At 35.4% G+C, this 17,222-nt stretch overlaps 1 protein-coding gene across 1 annotated transcript; it reads left to right on the top strand.

The window, feature by feature from the left end:
• The first annotated feature begins 9,049 nt into the window (after nucleotides 1-9,049).
• On the top strand, nucleotides 9,050-15,551 carry LOC141639417 (cyclin-T1-3-like). Its single transcript, XM_074448549.1, has 7 exons — nucleotides 9,050-9,292; nucleotides 10,025-10,260; nucleotides 12,333-12,414; nucleotides 12,524-12,658; nucleotides 13,262-13,437; nucleotides 13,522-13,673; nucleotides 14,418-15,551. The coding sequence occupies exons 2-7, from the start codon at nucleotides 10,049-10,051 to the stop codon at nucleotides 15,272-15,274; spliced, it is 1,614 nt and encodes a 537-aa protein (XP_074304650.1). The 5' UTR covers nucleotides 9,050-9,292; nucleotides 10,025-10,048; the 3' UTR covers nucleotides 15,275-15,551.
• The last annotated feature ends 1,671 nt before the right edge of the window (nucleotides 15,552-17,222 follow it).

Below are 17,222 nucleotides of genomic sequence, written 5' to 3'. Positions count from 1 at the left end.
CCATAGGAGTGGAGGCAGGCTTTGCGCCTAATAGACCGGCTTCGGTAATAATATCAAGTGTGTACTTTCGTTGGTTAAGAAAAATCCCGTCTGAATTCCGAGCAACCTCGATGCCAAGGAAATATTTAAGAGGACCCAAGTCCTTCATCTTAAAACAACGATGTAAATATTCCTTGAAAATATTAATAGCGGCTGGATCATTACCCGCAATTACCAAATCATCAACATAAATGAGAATATGTAATCGAATGGCATCCTTTGAGTATGTAAAGAGCGAGTAGTCAGAATAAGATTGTTGAAAACCATATTGACGAAGGGCACTCGCGAGCTTAGAGAACCAGCAACGAGGAGCCTGACGAAGACCGTAAAGAGACTTTTTCAAGCGACAAACTTTGCCATCATGTCCCTGAGAGAAACCCGGCGGTAATTTCATATAGACCTCCTCGTCTAAGTCCCCGTGTAAGAATGTATTATGAACATCCATTTGATGTAATGCCCATTTTTTGACAGCCGCAACAGCAAGGAAGGTACGAATGGTGACCATTTTAACAACCGGAGCAAATGTCTCGCCATAGTCAAGTCCTTCGACCTGATGATTGCCGAACACAACCAGCCGCGCTTTGAGCCGTTCGACTGAACCATCAGATTTGTGCTTGATTTTGTATACCCAACGACACCCGAGAGCTTTTTTATCGGGAGGCAAATCAGTGAGCTCCCAAGTGTGATTGGATTCAAGAGCATCAATTTCCTCCTTCATAGCTTTACACCACCCATCATCTTGGATAGCAACTTTGAAGGAGGGGGGTTCAAGGCTAGTAGAAATGGCAGCCAAAAAAATTCGATGGCAAGAAGAAAATTTATTGCAATTTACATAATTAGCTAAGGCATAAGACGTACCTGAGGGAGATGTTGGAGAGTCGGGTGAGTCGGGAGTGGATGGACTGTTAATGGAGTCGAGAACATAACCCTGCAAGCGAGAGTTTGGGAATTTCAACCTATGCCCGCGACCAATCGGAGCATCAGTAGCAGCGGGCTCGGTGTCGGGTACCGTGGGAGTGACAATATCAGTGGCAGCAGGTTCCGCAGGTTCAGGTCCGGAGGCAGGGGAACCAGGTTGGTCTGGTTCGGGTGGGTTATGGGTTGCAGGTGGGTTATCGAATGCGGGTGGGTCGTCGTGAGGAAGTAACGGGTCAATGTTACTGTCGGGTTGATCAATGCCTGTATGAAAATGATGAAATGTTGCTTCATGAAAGACAACATCTCGCGAGACAAAAATATTCCCGGTTTCAATATCGTACAATTTCCACCCTCTTTTATTGTGTGGATACCCAAGAAAAATGCACTTTCTACTTCGGGGTTCAAATTTATCACCCTTAGTTTGTTGATTATGAGCATAACAAATGCAACCGAAAACCTTCATATTATTGTAAGATGGTAGAACGCCAAATAAAATTTCATAAGGAGTTTTATGAGCAATAATTTTTGAAGGTGTGCGATTAATAAGATAAGCTGCCGTAAGAACACACTCACCCCAAAATTTCTTCGGAAGTTTTCCCTGAAATAATAGAGCTCGGGCCACATTAAGAATATGCCGATGTTTGCGTTCTACCCGTCCATTCTGTTGAGGCGTGCCAACACAAGAGGTTTGAAACTGAATACCTTGCTGTAAAAAATAGTCCGCCATATTATTGAACTCCGTACCATTGTCACTCCGTACCACTTTCACCTGTTTTGAAAATTGTGTGTGGACCATGGATAGAAATTGCATAAATACGCTAGTTACTTCTGTCTTAGCAAGCAAGAGATAAACCCAAACAGAACGGGAACAATCGTCCACTATGGTAAGGAAATATCGAGCTCCGCAAGTTGAGGGAGTACGATACGGCCCCCAAAGATCACAATGAATCAAACTAAAAATGTCAGAAGCAATATTCTCGTCCAATAAATCCACATTCGATATTCAACATTTTAGCGTAATAACAAGTATTATTTTCAAGATATCCCAATTCTAAGAAAGAGTTGTAACTTTTTTATAGTATTTTTTATTTATTTCATCCAATTTAGTTCGGATTTGAGCCGGTAAAAATCATTAAAAATTCATAATGCAGACTTTGATATTCAACATACATGGTTTTCATGATATTCCTGTTAGGGTGCAAATCCTTGTCCCACATCGGTAGAATAAAGATGGAAGATCATCTTTATAAGTGTCCAGAAATTATAATAGTATGACGCCTTTTGAGAAGGAGCCCAGGAATAAATCCGTGAGGGCTTGACCCAAAGCGGACAATATCGTACTATTATGGGTTGTGGACACAGATGCAGCAGAGGCCCAACACGTGATATTCACGCTTCCGCACAACAATTCCAATTCTTAAAAAGAATTGCAATATTTTATCGTTTTTTTTTTCATGTATTTCATATAGTTTAGTTTGAATTTGAGTCGGGTAAAACTATTAAGAATTTTTTCTCATGAGTTTTAACACAGTTGTATTCTATATACCAAAAACTTATACACAAAATTTCTTATCAGTTGATCTAAGTGATCATGAACGTAACTTTTTATCATTGACGATATAGGAGTACGATTTTGAATTCATTCATAATTCATAACATAGTAATTGTGAGTTTCTCGACTTGCACCACACCAACTCAACATTATCTTCCATGCATAATGATTTACTTGAATAGTGAACTTCTTAGTTATTATTGCCATTCATAACTAATCATTTTTTCCAATATACCCTCAACCTTTTACTTTTCATTTTTATATTCAACATTTCGGCTAAGTAAATACAACATTTTGTAACTTTTTATGAAGGATTAAAAACGTGGTGAAAAAGTGACATTATAGTAATTTTAATCATGGTAAATACTAATCATGTTAATTTGCTTTAATTAATTAAGAAGAATCACTTTGTTAGAAGTGTATTATAGATGTCATTCACCTATTTACTACCTTACTTGTAAAAGGGAACATGATTTTGATTTAATCATTTAGATTATACAATGATTATAGTTCTTGTATTGACATCATATATGCTATATTGACTATACTTATGAGCACTTGGATTAACTAATAAGGTGTTATTTAACTTAACCAGATGTTTCGAGTTCAAGCGCGAAAAATAAAATCATCTTAGAACATGAAGTATGAGGGAGAATTTTACCGTTTTACTGATTCTACCCAGAGCAGCTTAAATCTAGACTCAATCAAATGATATGGTGTACTAAAACAAAAACATATATGCTAAATTGACAAGGGATTGAAGGTAATCATAGTCTTTTACCTAGTCAACTATAAATATCACCTAACACAAAACTTCAAACAATATTATCGGAATGAGTTTAAATTATCGACATAGATTAGTAGTCGCCTTTATATATATACCAACTAATGTATGTAATACATCGTATAATACTACTACTAAGAGAATAAAAAATTTCTTAGTTTTCACTCCAAAATGCATTTGCCATATTAAAGGAAACAATTAAAACTTTCTTTTAAAATATTTATATTTTCCTTAAAATATAATTATTATAATTATAATTATACTCTAATATTTTAATTAAATTCAAAATTATGATTTTTTTTCATTATAATAAAATAAAATTGGTATTAAAATATAAACTATAAGTTGCTAAATTTTTCATAATGCAATAATGATTACTTTAGAAAGTAACTTAACACATCTCCTTTCTACTAAAAGAATAAGATGTCTCTCCATTTTTTCCGCTGAAGTGAAATATTCTGTATTGGTCCTCGCACTATATCATACAAGTATTAATTATATACCATAAATAGGAGATACTATTACTAATTTTTAATTGTAAACACACATTAATGAGATATTTTGATTTACTATACATGTGGGATTGCATTAATAATGGGGATGATATGAGAAAAATATTCTCCACAATTTTTTTCATAGTTCTATTTTTCTTTTTTTTTTTGCTACAAAGATACTCTATAAGTTGACTATCTCATTTTGCAATTTCTCTAATTTTATTGTATAATTAAGTCATTACTCGAGGTTATTCTTTTGGTAAATGTAATTGTATAATAATATTATTTTTAATAATTACGTAATAATTTATATAATTAGTTTCAGTTAAATATCAATCTTAATTGGTGTGAAAACTATCAAATTTTCGCTCTTATCCGCTTACCAAGCTATAATATTTAACGTCTTTGTACATTATTATCTAAAAAATCGCGCATTTGTGCGCAGGTTCTACACTAGTCATGTAATTAAGCTCGATTTTACACTAATATTAGTATTCATATTCTTTGCCCTCATTATTCATGTAAAGCTTTTGACCTTTTTGTTCATTTTTTTCTCATTTGTTTTTCGCATTCCCAAATAAAAGAGTTTTTTACTATGAAACTAATTCCAAAGTAAAGTGATTCATAGAAAAATAATACTCCCTCTAATTTCCTATTATCTTCCCTCTTTCCTTTTTCACACAAGTTTTATCTTCCCTCTTTCCTTTTTTTGGTAAGTTTCATTCATTTTTTTATTAATTTCTCTCTCCTAAAAAATCAACAACTCTCATTACTTTATCTATTATTTATTCATCATTCATTCTTTATTATTTTCTTTCACCTATAAATTTCATAACTTACAATACTTTATTCTACTTTATTCCTTCTTTCTTCTCCTTTCTTAATTTTTGTGTTCAAAAGAAGGGGAAGATATAAGGAAATAGGAGGGAGTAATAGAAAAATATGCGAACTATTCAACATAATATTTTATAATGATAACTAACATGTTTGAATATAGTTACTCATGTAATTGTATCCGTCCAAATTTCAGGCTATCAAACATAAAATCATACTTCCTCCATTCAACTCCATTCCACCTATTTTTATTTTCTATACTATTCATAAATGCACATTCAATTTCGATTTTCTCTCAATATATAAGTGAAAATACATTCACGTGGGATCTTGTTTGATTCATCTCTACGAGTACATTAAAAATATCTAATTTTTATAATTTTTGCAAATACGTAGCTAACGATATTTACCGTGTAAAACACGCCTTGGCAAACGTGAAAAAGCAAAGTGGTAGAGTGGAATTGAATGGAGGAAGTACCTTTAACAATATACAATCATTTGTGTTAATTTTTTTCCATACTATTTGATTTGATTATTTATTTGGATCATCCTAATCTTAAACACCAAAGAGGGAACAAAAATCAAGTGAAATAGATTTGAGCATACTTTTAACAAACATTGTAATCTAAAGATATGACTTATAATAGTGTCTTTAGCAATAAGTAGTTGTTCAACAAACACAAACATAAAAACACTATTCTCTTTAAATGATCTCTCTTTAATTCTCTTTCACAATAGTCAAAATAGTCGGGCTAGAAAATGGGTGATCCATTTTCAACCTATGAGATTGTATTTGGGTGGTTCAATAAATTGCCATGCATATGATTACTAAGGCTCCTTCTCTTCACCATTTCTTGTTTAACAACGTCTTATTAATTTAAGACGGCTTTTATATCCAATTAAAATAGACGTGCACTAAAGGATGTTGTGACTTGCGAGAGATTTTAAATTAAAATGGTTTCTTAAGCAAGACCAACTGAAATGTATGAACTAATTTAATAGGTTTTAATTTAGTGATTCGGAAGTATTCATGGAAATACTTATACAATAACTCGTAGATTTGTATCTTTTAGGAGAAGGATCGAGGAGATGACTCGACCTTTCTACCTTGCTTGAGAAGCCCTCGAAATCACAATACCCGTATGAACTAGGTAACATCAGGTGACGATATCTCTCATTTTCCTTATTATATTATTTTTGTGACATCTTTGTTCCTAGGAATCCTAGCTTGGCTAAGGAACAAAAAAAGTTCTTAGGCTTTCGGTATTGTAACGCAATCAAATGTATAATTAGTCAACTACACATCATTTTTTGTTCCTAGCTTGCCTTTTTATGTTCGTAGCTTAGTTAATGTCAAAAGGTCTGAAAATTTTAACAATTAAATGTGGACACGCCATATAAAGTAGAATAATGTAGAAGTATAAATGTAATTATTTTTTATTAAAATTTCAATTGACGAATAAATGTAATTATTTATGTCGTAAGGAGTTACAAAACGTCATATTAACATAGACAAGTTTTTACCTTAAATAAATGTAAATAAATGTAAATAAATGTATTGTTTTTTTTTGGTTCACATGAGCACGGTATGTTGCCGGTAAGAATCGAACATCCAACATTATCACTTGAATTAACTCTTGTTCTTTAAATAAATGTATTATTAGATGCATATGACTTCAACTCAAGTCACTGTGACGGAATATTCACTTATAAACTGATTTTAGCAACTAATCTAACTATTAGTTACAATCAAACAATAACTTAATTACAACTTTCATCCTTATTAATAATAAGTACGAAATACATTTAAAGTTAAAACCGAGTTAGACAAATATATTTACCAACTAAACTACTTTCAAAATCTTGTCTATTCAAATGTTTACTTCTTTTCATTATTCATCACAAACGACATAAACTTGGATAACAGTGTAACATGATCTTATGATATGACCGTGACTCGGTAAATATTTAAGCTTTTAGAATTAGGAAGTGATTAATTAGTGAAAAACATATTATGTCATGCTAGATGGATAAGAGTACTCGAAATCTTTTGATGATGAGCAAGGACCCTCTTACGCTTAAAGGGTCCCCTTCAAATCTAATGACAGAGAATCCTATGAGGCCAATTATGATTATTCAAATTAATTAAATATTTAAATTTACATAAAAATACATAAATGTAAATAAACATGCTTTTTCCATATAATAATGTTGTCATTTTGACAAAATTTATCATCATTATAATTGCCCTACATTAAACAAGCAAAAGTTCTTTTTTTTTTACACACTTTTGAGAGTTTTTCTAATCGTGGGATGTAAAGCACAACAAATATGTGCTTGGTTGTTTGTAGACTTGAAGAGCTTTTCAATTTCACAAATTCTCATTATAGACGGACACTATCCGTCTATATGTATAGACGGATACCATTTCCCCTCACAAAATACCCATTTGCCATAAAATGGGAAGCATATGGGGGTGTCCCACCTTGTCCCCCCTACCCATTTTATTAGAGGTCTTTACCCATCTGTTCGCCCCACCCGTCTATATCAAGACTTATTGTTTCAATTTAGAGAGGCTCGTAGTAAGAGTATTACAATAACTAAATGGAGTACTATTTTCTGTTTTTTAAAACGGTAATATCTGTTTTAAATTTAAAATGGGTCAAATATGTTGAATTAAACAAAAAGATAATGCCTAGAAACTAACAAAAAGTGAAGGCATATTTATCCCGTCTTTATCTTAACGGACATTACTGTCTTAAGAGAGACTTACTGTGCATGAAAATAATGGTTATATTATTGAAAGACTCTTGTAAGTAAAACTATCCAAAATTTATTTTTACAGTTTTTTACCCTCTACAATATCTTTTGCGCAATATTTCCAATTTGTTTGCCTTAGCTCCAAAAAAATTCTAACCAAGTTCTCTCAATTATTAAACAACCAACTTCTCAAATCTAATAAAATTTTTATAGTATGGACAACAATTTGAATAGAACACTTATTTGATTTGTTAGTTGCAAGTGGAAGCGCCAATTGCAGTGAAGGAAAGTTTTCTAGCAGAAGATAGGGACGTCGCTCGTCGACAATCACCTTAGGTCGTTGTAGAAGGCAAAGTCAAGGCTAAGGTGGTGTGTGGCGGGGGGAGGGGAGGTGGTGATGGTGGGAAGCTATTGAGGTTTGTTAGTGGGGGTGGTAGAGGTTATTCACGAAGTTGAATTTTCCAACAAGAGAGAGTCAACGGCCTAATGATAATTAACATGCTAAAGGGAATTCAAGAGAGTCTGGAAGAGGCGCTAGACGAATACCATCAGAAGATTCAGATGATGACGAGGTCCAATCGAGATTCCAAGAATAAGTGTGATAAGGAAGTTGGAGGAACCTCTCGCCAAGAAGTTCAAGGACTCATGCACGTGAATTTGGTGGTGAATAAGAGGTCAGCACAAGCCACTAGGACGCCATGTACAACGATGTGACTAAGGAAAAAAGTCAACCAACTGGAGTTGGTTCTGAGCCAAGTAAAGGGCATCTTGAAACTTGTCAATGGGAAGATGAGTCGTGTCCAAGGAGTGGCTAAAAAGGTCACGGTTCAAGTGGGTGAATGCACCCGATCCATCAATTGCAAACTTAATGCCTCCTTCCTCTCTACACTTTATCCTGCCATGCAAAAGAAGTCAAAATTCAGGCTTTTAAGGCAGGGATGCGAGAATCATCCTCCCTAACCTGTAAATAACCTAGCGGGAAATTCAACTTGTAACCATAATGTCACAAGTTCAAGTCATTACAAATCAAAAGATGCTAATCCACCCCAGTGTCAAATACAATGGTCACTAGTCCTTGAAAATAGAACGGTAGTATGTAGGTAGTTTGTTGAGAGAAGAGCGAAATGAAAACTATACTTTCAAGAGATCTTGCATTTTTATGATGAAACACTCATTTGTTTCTATCATTACTTAAAACTTAATTATGTACGAAATGAACTACTAACCCACCTTCATTACATGATGCCCGAGTGAGAGGGTGATGAAATGTGAGGCTGAGTTGAGGTTAAATGAAAGGAGTTTAAAATGTAAAAAGGTAGGGTTAAGCGAATAAAGAGTCATGCATGAGGTCAACAACAAAATGTTACTCTATAAGAGAAAGTGGATTTTTGGTAGGCTTTCACAAAAAAAAAAAATAAAAAAATCAGAGCTCAAACTCGACTCGGATTTGCTCAAATTCAACTAAAATTTAACCTCAAGAGATACGTTAAACCAAGAACTCATCAAGCCATAGGATAAAAAAAAAAAAAAACAAAGTACAAACACACCTCGATACATTTCAAAACCGTATAGACCTAAATCTAACCGACTCTTAACCAAGCTAACCAAAAAATGCTTGTCGAATCAAATCGACTCACCCAACTCAACTCGACTCGAGTCGACTTATTTACACAGGACACAGCCATCCTAAGGCCATTGGGTTGGGAATTCGAACGCCTTCAGCAATCGGTCTTCGCAGTTCGCATCCCCAATCTCCCCAGAAATCGCAGGTCAAAATTGCAAAACCCTAAATTAAAAAAATCACCAAAAATCTCTTAACCATACAACGCAATCATTGAAGAATTAAAGTTGTAGATCACGAAACGCTGCAATTCGACGCGTATTCAATCTATACCCAACAATTCGATTCAGGTAATTGTTTTATAATATTTTAATTTTACGAATTACGTAAGAAAGTTTAGTTGTGTAAAAGTACAATTTTTATCATCAATTTTATCTTCTGGATTTGTCTGAATTATTGGGTTGAATTGAAAAATTAGGTTTCTGGATTAAAAGTAGTATAATTGAAGCTCTTTTAGTTGGATTAAAAGTGTTATTTAGGTTTTTTTTACTTGTTTTATTGTATTACTAAATCTGCAGCTAACCCTATTGTTCGATTGCTCGTCGAAATAGCTTGATTTTGTTTGATTTGATTTGGGGATCATGTTGACGCACTTATATCATATATTGGGATGTTTCGTATTCGAGGCTAGGGCTAGTGAACTTGAATTTGTGTCAGTTTTCGTACTTGGTATAGCAAGACGCGGTACGTGTGCTTAGATTGAAGGCTAAGTGAGGCGATCCCCTTAACGCCTCGCCTGTCTTTAGTATCCCTTGTAGATGAACTGCAGCTACCACGGTCCATGGGCGCTACTGTGTAATTGATGTCTTCCTCTTTGCCACATTATCCATTGCTCTAAAGTCTAAATTTCGCATTATTGTACGAAATTTGGGTAGTAAATATGACTTTGTTAGCAAAATATCGCGGCTTTGGGTCTTTGAGGAGTGCGCCTTTGCCTTACGCCTTTTAAAACTAAGTTTTTGTAGTTGTAGTTGACTGTTGGTACTGAGTTATATGTTAAGTTCTAAAGGTTGTTTGTTTAGGAGTGGTTGTTGCAAGAGATAATAATGGCTAGTTTGGCATCTGGAGAATCTGCTGAAGCAGGGTCTCACAGAATGTCTCAAGAAAGATCCGAGGATGGTGGCCGATGGTACTTTTCTAGGAAAGAAATTGAAGAACATTCGCCATCTAGGTCCGATGGTATTGATTTGAAGAAAGAAGCTTACCTGCGCAAGTCATATTGCACATTTCTGCAGGATTTGGGGATGAGACTTAAAGTGTAAGTACTCTTTGATTATATCCCCCTCCCCCTCCCCCGCACGATTTTAGGGCCTTACCGTGCGCTTGTATATCATGCTAGAAATATTATTATTCTAGAATATGGGCAGGTTAACCATGAGTGTCGGCAGCTGTGATATCATGGTTTCTGAAACTGATTTTTGACTGTATCCTTACACTGTTGCTGGTGTCAAAACTTCGTTCCTTTTCTGCTGCTTGTTTGTTTTTCATTTCATGCTGTTATACACTCGATACTTTCTCCTAGCGTACTTGTTTTGCACTTCCTCTTAGAATATAGTCTGGGATGTGAGGTATTGTTAAGGAATGGTGTTTAGCTGTGTGGAAACTAGAATGTGCTAGGAGTGTAGGGCAGTAGTAATCAATCTAATGGCATAAGTGTAGTCCAAAAAAAAAAAAAAAAAAAAAATCAGATCATCCTCCTTTTTTGAGCTCCGGGTGCAAGTGTAGTACCTAGGAGAAGCAGCGTTAATGAAAGCTATTGAAGGAAGGAATTTGTGGCAAGTGTGTGAAAGGCTTCATGATGTTGCCAATAATGTTCAATTATTTTGAGACTATAATCTTTACCTTCGTGGGTGTTAGCTTTGGCTGCTTGCAGCTGAATAATATATTGTCTAAAGTGAGTTTTCAATAATTAGTTGATCAAAATCGAGTATTTTGTAAGGATGAGTATTATGTTAAACAACCTCTTTGTGTTGCTAACACAAGGGTAAGACTTGGTACATCCGACCCCCCTTACCCCACAATTTAGGCACTGGGGAATGCTGTTGATGATGTTGAGTATATTATGTTAAACGTCTCCCTTTCTCACACTGGTAGGAAAAATCAACTTTTCGGCAGTTGACTCTCTCATAGATTCATTTAAGAGAGAGTGAGAATGTGGGTGTAATTTCTTAAAGTGGGTAGATGAATCTATGACGCGACGGAGTCAAAGGCCAGAAAATTGACTCTTCCCACTGGAAGTGAGAAAGATAAGCGTTTACATAGATTTGATATAAAAGGAAGCGTTTCACAATTAGTTAACTTTGTGAGAGTTTTTTGCGAGGGTGAAAAGTGTGGGTATTCATTGGATAACAACCAGCGGGTGATTCCAATATAGAAAACACACCGTGGGGGTGACAACCTTGTAGAAATGACACCAGTAAGTTGACAACATGTACATAATGTGAACAAAGTAATTATGCTATCATGATTCGTCTTATCTATATAAGGAAGAAAAGACAAGCGATGATTCAAGTGGAGAACATGACAACATGACTCCAACTTTGTATCAATTCCAAAAAATGAAGTTTGTATTCTTGATGTATAGAAGCAATGTCAAGTGAACCACTAAATCGCCACTAGAATCATCTTCCAAACATATGGAACTCAACCCTTACTCTCCTTTCTCAAGTCAATTTGATATCTTTAGAGGGGGCACCATGACAGGGCTCTTAGTTTGTGTCTTCCGAAGCTTGGATTGTAGCTTTAGCCTTTATGTAATGGGCTGACAAGTAGGCTCATATGAGTTCGATTTGGTGAAAACTGTATAGGTATATTAGTTTCGAACTCAGGGTTTTCCCTCATAAAGAGACTGTTAATTTGCTAGTTATTACTACTATTTTGACTGCTCATTCTCGAATCTCGATATTGGTAGCATGTTTGAGATCTCAAATGTTTTAATTTGAGTCTCAGCGATCAATGTATGAAGGATTGACTTAAGTCATCACAATGACTTTAAATCAAAGAAATTAGCACCTATTTTATTTTCATTCCAAGGGGAAAGAATGAAGCATGGAACCTTTTCTAAATCATTTGCCATCTACCCTCACGGTCTTGTCATTGGGTCTGGTGGTGAAAGTATATCCGACAGTGCAAGTCAATTTGGTAAATATGTTTAGCGGTTTGCAATTTTGCATAAATGTACTGAACCATCTCAATGTGTTTTTTGTGGTTATTTTATTTATTTATTTGGAAAACCCAGTAGAACGAACTTTGATTCTTTGTCTTGTTATGTGTTGTGTATCAGTTGTAGTTTTATTGGAGCTTTGACATATAAGTTTTTCAATACTGCAGACCTCAGGTCACAATTGCAACTGCAATTATTTTCTGTCACCGGTTTTTTCTGCGCCAATCTCATGCTAAGAATGACAGAAGGGTATGCCCATACCTGAAGTGAACCCATACTTTCTCTATGTCGGACTTTTTAACCAAATTATGATTTATAATCTGGGACACTTTCTGACTTGCATATTGGGTGAATGTAGACCGTCGCCACAGCTTGTATGTTTCTTGGAGGGAAAGTCGAAGAGACTCCACGGCCGTTGAAAGATGTTATCATTGTTTCATATGAGATCATTCATAAAAAGGATCCTGCTGCAGCCCAGAAGATTAAGCAAAAGGTACCGTTCTGCATAGTAACGTAGTTTCTTTTGAACTTTTTTTGGTATTGCTATTTGTTTTGATGTAGGACTCGGAGCTGTTTTGCCCTTCCTGATGGAAAAGGGTTCTAGATAGTCTTTGGTCATTTGTCCACCTCCATAGCTAAATTTTGCCTTGACAAAGGACCTTAGGGAAATTTGGAATGGCTCATGGATGAACTGAACCTTTAGATTCATGATGACCTTTGGTTTGAAAACTCAAGAGAAGACAGGTCTAGCTTTGTTTTTTTTTGCTCTCACCGTCTTCTCTAAAAGGTTATGTGCTACCGTTCTTCACATCATAAGTCTCGCTGTGTTCCCGACTTTTTTTTTTTTTTGTCTCCATCATATGATTTTCTTATAGAATTAGAAATTGGGGAGAATGGGTGACATAATTTTAACATAGTTCTCACAAGTAAATTCTGTGTTAAACAAAATGAATTGGCTTTAATTCGTTCTTGGTATCCTGTATAGTCTGTAACTCAGTAAAGTGTTTGCTCTCGAGCACTAGAAACCTGATCCCTGATTCTACCGTACATATTAGAGCTAAGATGTGGATCCTTATTGTTGTGAATAATATTGCAGGAGGTGTATGAACAGCAAAAAGAGCTAATTTTAGTCGGAGAAAGGCTTGTGCTTGCAACTCTTGGTTTTGATCTTAATGTGCAACATCCATATAAACCACTAGTTGAGGCGATTAAGAAATTCAAGGTTGCACAGAATGCTCTGGCACAGGTTGCGTGGAATTTTGTCAATGATGGGTATGATGCATCTGAAAATCTTATACTATAAGATGAAGATCTTTCTTGCATACCCTTGATTGACTCTAAAAATTGGCCATGTAGGCTGCGGACATCTCTTTGCTTGCAGTTTATGTCTCATCACATAGCAGCAGGTGCCATTTTTCTTGCGGCCAAGTTCCTTAAAGTGAAACTTCCATCTGATGGCGACAAGGTTTGGTGGCAAGAGTTCGATGTCACCCCACGTCAACTGGAGGGTTAGTCCTTTAACTAAGCTAGCTATGGGACCGTAGCAGTAGACACCCCCCTCCATCTCATTTTTATTGCCCACACTCTACTCCGTTGGTCAAACAAGTTTTTGTTAACAGCCAATTTTTTGTTTAAAGAAAATACAACATCAGAGCCTTAATCCCAAAATGATTTGGGATCGGCTGACATGAATCATCCTTTAGAACCGTCCATGGGTGAACGCACACCTCAAAATGCGAAAAAAGAAAAGGGAAAAATGAAAAACAAAAGGAAGAGCGAAAACATAATACAAAGTCAAGGTAAATTTATAGGTTTTTAAAATCGAAGTCCGGATTTTTTTTTTATTTTTTTTTATAAAAAAACTTCAAATTTAAATCGAGAATAAAGATTAAAACAATTTTAAAAACCGAAGTAGAATTGAAGGATCCGGAATACCTTTTACTTGGTTTACTTTTAAGAAAATAATGAAATGAATTCGTTTTGATCACGTGACAAACTTTAAATTTTACATGATATGGAGAAAATTATGGTCATAGTTGACGATGATTGATCACCAAGTCAAACGGGGAAGTTAAAATTGGGATGATAGTATATGTTTTCTGTGATTTGTTTCATTCAATTAGTTACTTTCTTTTTCTGTTCTTCCCTACTTCATTCAGAAGCGGATCGTTTTAAGAAGCCTAATGTATTTATCTATCTCAAACTGTGATGAAATGTTTGTTGAACTCACACGCATTGTTATGCTCTTGTAGAGGTCAGCAATCAAATGTTGGAACTGTATGAACAAAATAAAGCACTGCCTAGCCATGGTAGTGAAGCTGAGGGTAGTGTGGCAGGAGGGGCAGCTAACCGGGCAGCGTCAAAGACTGTAACGGAAAATCACCTACCTAATGGTAACTCATCTCAAGGTGGAGCTACTGCCGATCAATTGCCCGATTATTCAGACAAACTTGAAGGACCTCCTAGGAGCTCTCAGAGTAAGAGTAATGACTGTGGCAGCTCAGACCACAAATTCCACGAGGACCCAAAAGACCGCGAGCCACTTGTTCATCAGGAGAGTTTGGAGGAGATCCAAAATGTTGGAGGAAATAGAATAAAAGACGGGGAACAGGCTAAAGACAAATTCCATACTAATATAGAATCCAAAGAGGCTGCGCCAACCCAGTCGCCATTTGAAACGATTGAGAAGATAGATACAAACAAGTTGAAAGAATTACGTGAAAAGAGAAAGAAATCTCGAGGTGATGTGATTCGTAAGAAAGACTCAATGGATGAGTTTGATCCTATTCTAAAGGAGCTGGAAGAGGGTGTTGAGTTGGCAGCTGCTGAGAGTAAGCAAGAAAAGCGCCATGTAGGCTTGAAAGGTCAGCGATTGCACGGTCTTGAGTCGGGGAATGCAGAAGAAGGTGAGGTGTCCACATTGGATAACCCCAGCTGGGATAATCATTCACCCGAGTCAAACGACCATAAGAGAAAGGCTGGGAGTCCGGAAGATATACCAACCAATTCAAAAAGATGGCGTGATAGTGTGTCCGGGGAGTTATCTGAAGAGAACGGTATGATTGACCGTGTTGGTTATCTTGACCGGGATAAAAAGCGACATCAATGAAAATCAAGCATGAAGTTTTTCTGTACTGTACACGGAGTTTGATTTAATTTAGTTAGTTAGTGATCTATTTACCATCCGAAAAATTGCAGATAATGCAATTTGTTTGGTGCTTGTAAGTTATTTGTAGGCTTTAGCAAAGCTTTCTGTTTGTGTCTTTTAGTATTTATTAAAACATGAAAAGAAGGAAAGCAAAGAAAAAACTTGAGGTAATATTCCAGCGGCTATAAATTTTCGTGCCACACGTAATGTTATATCGATCTTTCAATGGTTGCTCGTCCCTTCGATTCTCTCCATTGTTCCGTGTTTACCAAAGGTGACTATGACCTAATGAATTTTGCTGTAATGGAGTATATAATAGGATCACAAATTAAATGTCGTTTAAGTTAAACGAATTTCTATATAATTATATTTTAATTTTCTTGAACAGTTAGAGCATGTTTGGCCTCGATTCTCAAAAATGGGTTTTTGCTTTTCAAGTTTAGGTGCTGTTTGGCCAAGTTTATGTGAAAGAGTTTTTACTTCTTAAAAGGAGTTTTTTCATAAACTACTTTTTGGAAAAGTTGTAGGTGTTTGGCCTAACTTTTGTAAAAACAGTTTCTTAACAAATGGATGTGTTTGGCCTACTTCCTATTTTCCAATTTTTTTTCCTTTTTAAACTAACATTATTAATAACATATTTAGAATAAGAAAACTTGGTTTAAGAAGATCAAAATTTTGGTAAAGTTGCATTATTAATCTCCAACTTAAGAAATTCAAGCAAATATATAATTATGACATATCGAAAATAAATTATTATGATTACACATCCTCGTCAAATCAAAAGTGTGTCAACAAATAGATAGATAAAGTTAACATTTGTAATAAAAATTTTAAGATCGTCTCATGTTCATAAGAGACGTAGCAATAGAATTACGAACAATAGACATATTTTCATCATCTGCAGCATCGCCATGCTCATCTGAATCATCTTCATCGCCATGCTCATTTAAATCATCTTCATCTTCTACGCTAGGCATATAATTTGGATCTGCGTCACACTTATCAAACTCTTCATCTTTCAGCGCATTTTTTCGAATAAAATTATGTAGCGCCATAGTTACAACCACTATTTTACATTGTGTAGAAAACTTATAACTGGGTATGTTAAATAATATTCTCCATCTGTTTTTCCAAACGCCAAATGATCTCTCTATAACATTTCTAAGAGATGCATGTGCAAAATTGAATATTTCAAAATACCCAGTTGGAGGTTGACTCGATCGCTTATAACCAGCAAGATGGTAACGTGCATTTTTTCCCTTAAAAGGTGCCAAATATCCTTTTGAATTTGAGTAACCTGCATCGACTAGATAATACTTACCTGAAAAGAAAATCACATTTAGTACTAAAAGATAAAATAAAATATAAATTGAAATGAAAAGGGATAAAAAAAACTATGTAACTGACCTTCCGGTGGATATGGAAATATATTTTTCCCTTTTAATTTTGCTAAAGTTTCGGTGAGAATTCGAGAATCGTGTGCAGACCCTTCCCATCCAGCTTCGACAAATGTGAATAACATGTCAAAATCGCAAATTGCCATGACATTTTGAGTTGCATAACCCCTTCTACATATATAAGGGATCTCGTCTTCTTTTGGTGTAACTACTGCACGAACATGAGTACCATCCATAGCACCTATGCACCCTCTGAAATGAGGCCAAAACTTGTAATCATCTCGAATCTTTCTAGGAACTTCTTTAAAATTGTAATCAGCCGGTCTTATGATGTCTCTAGAAAACTTCACTAAAGACGTTAAGACCTCATTAAACTTTCTACTAATTGTTTCCCCTGAATGTTTGAATCTAGTTTGGAGAGTACGATTTGATTGATTATGTGCACAAACCCAAAGAAATATTGCGAGCGCCTCTTCTGCACGCATCTCTCTAGTGGGATGTAATCCATACTT

Source organism: Silene latifolia, unplaced genomic scaffold (assembly GCF_048544455.1).
Source record: "Silene latifolia isolate original U9 population unplaced genomic scaffold, ASM4854445v1 scaffold_382, whole genome shotgun sequence".
Taxonomy (NCBI): domain Eukaryota; kingdom Viridiplantae; phylum Streptophyta; class Magnoliopsida; order Caryophyllales; family Caryophyllaceae; genus Silene; species Silene latifolia.
The sequence above is the reverse complement of the archived record's forward strand: the minus strand, read 5'-3'. Positions and strand labels throughout refer to the sequence as shown.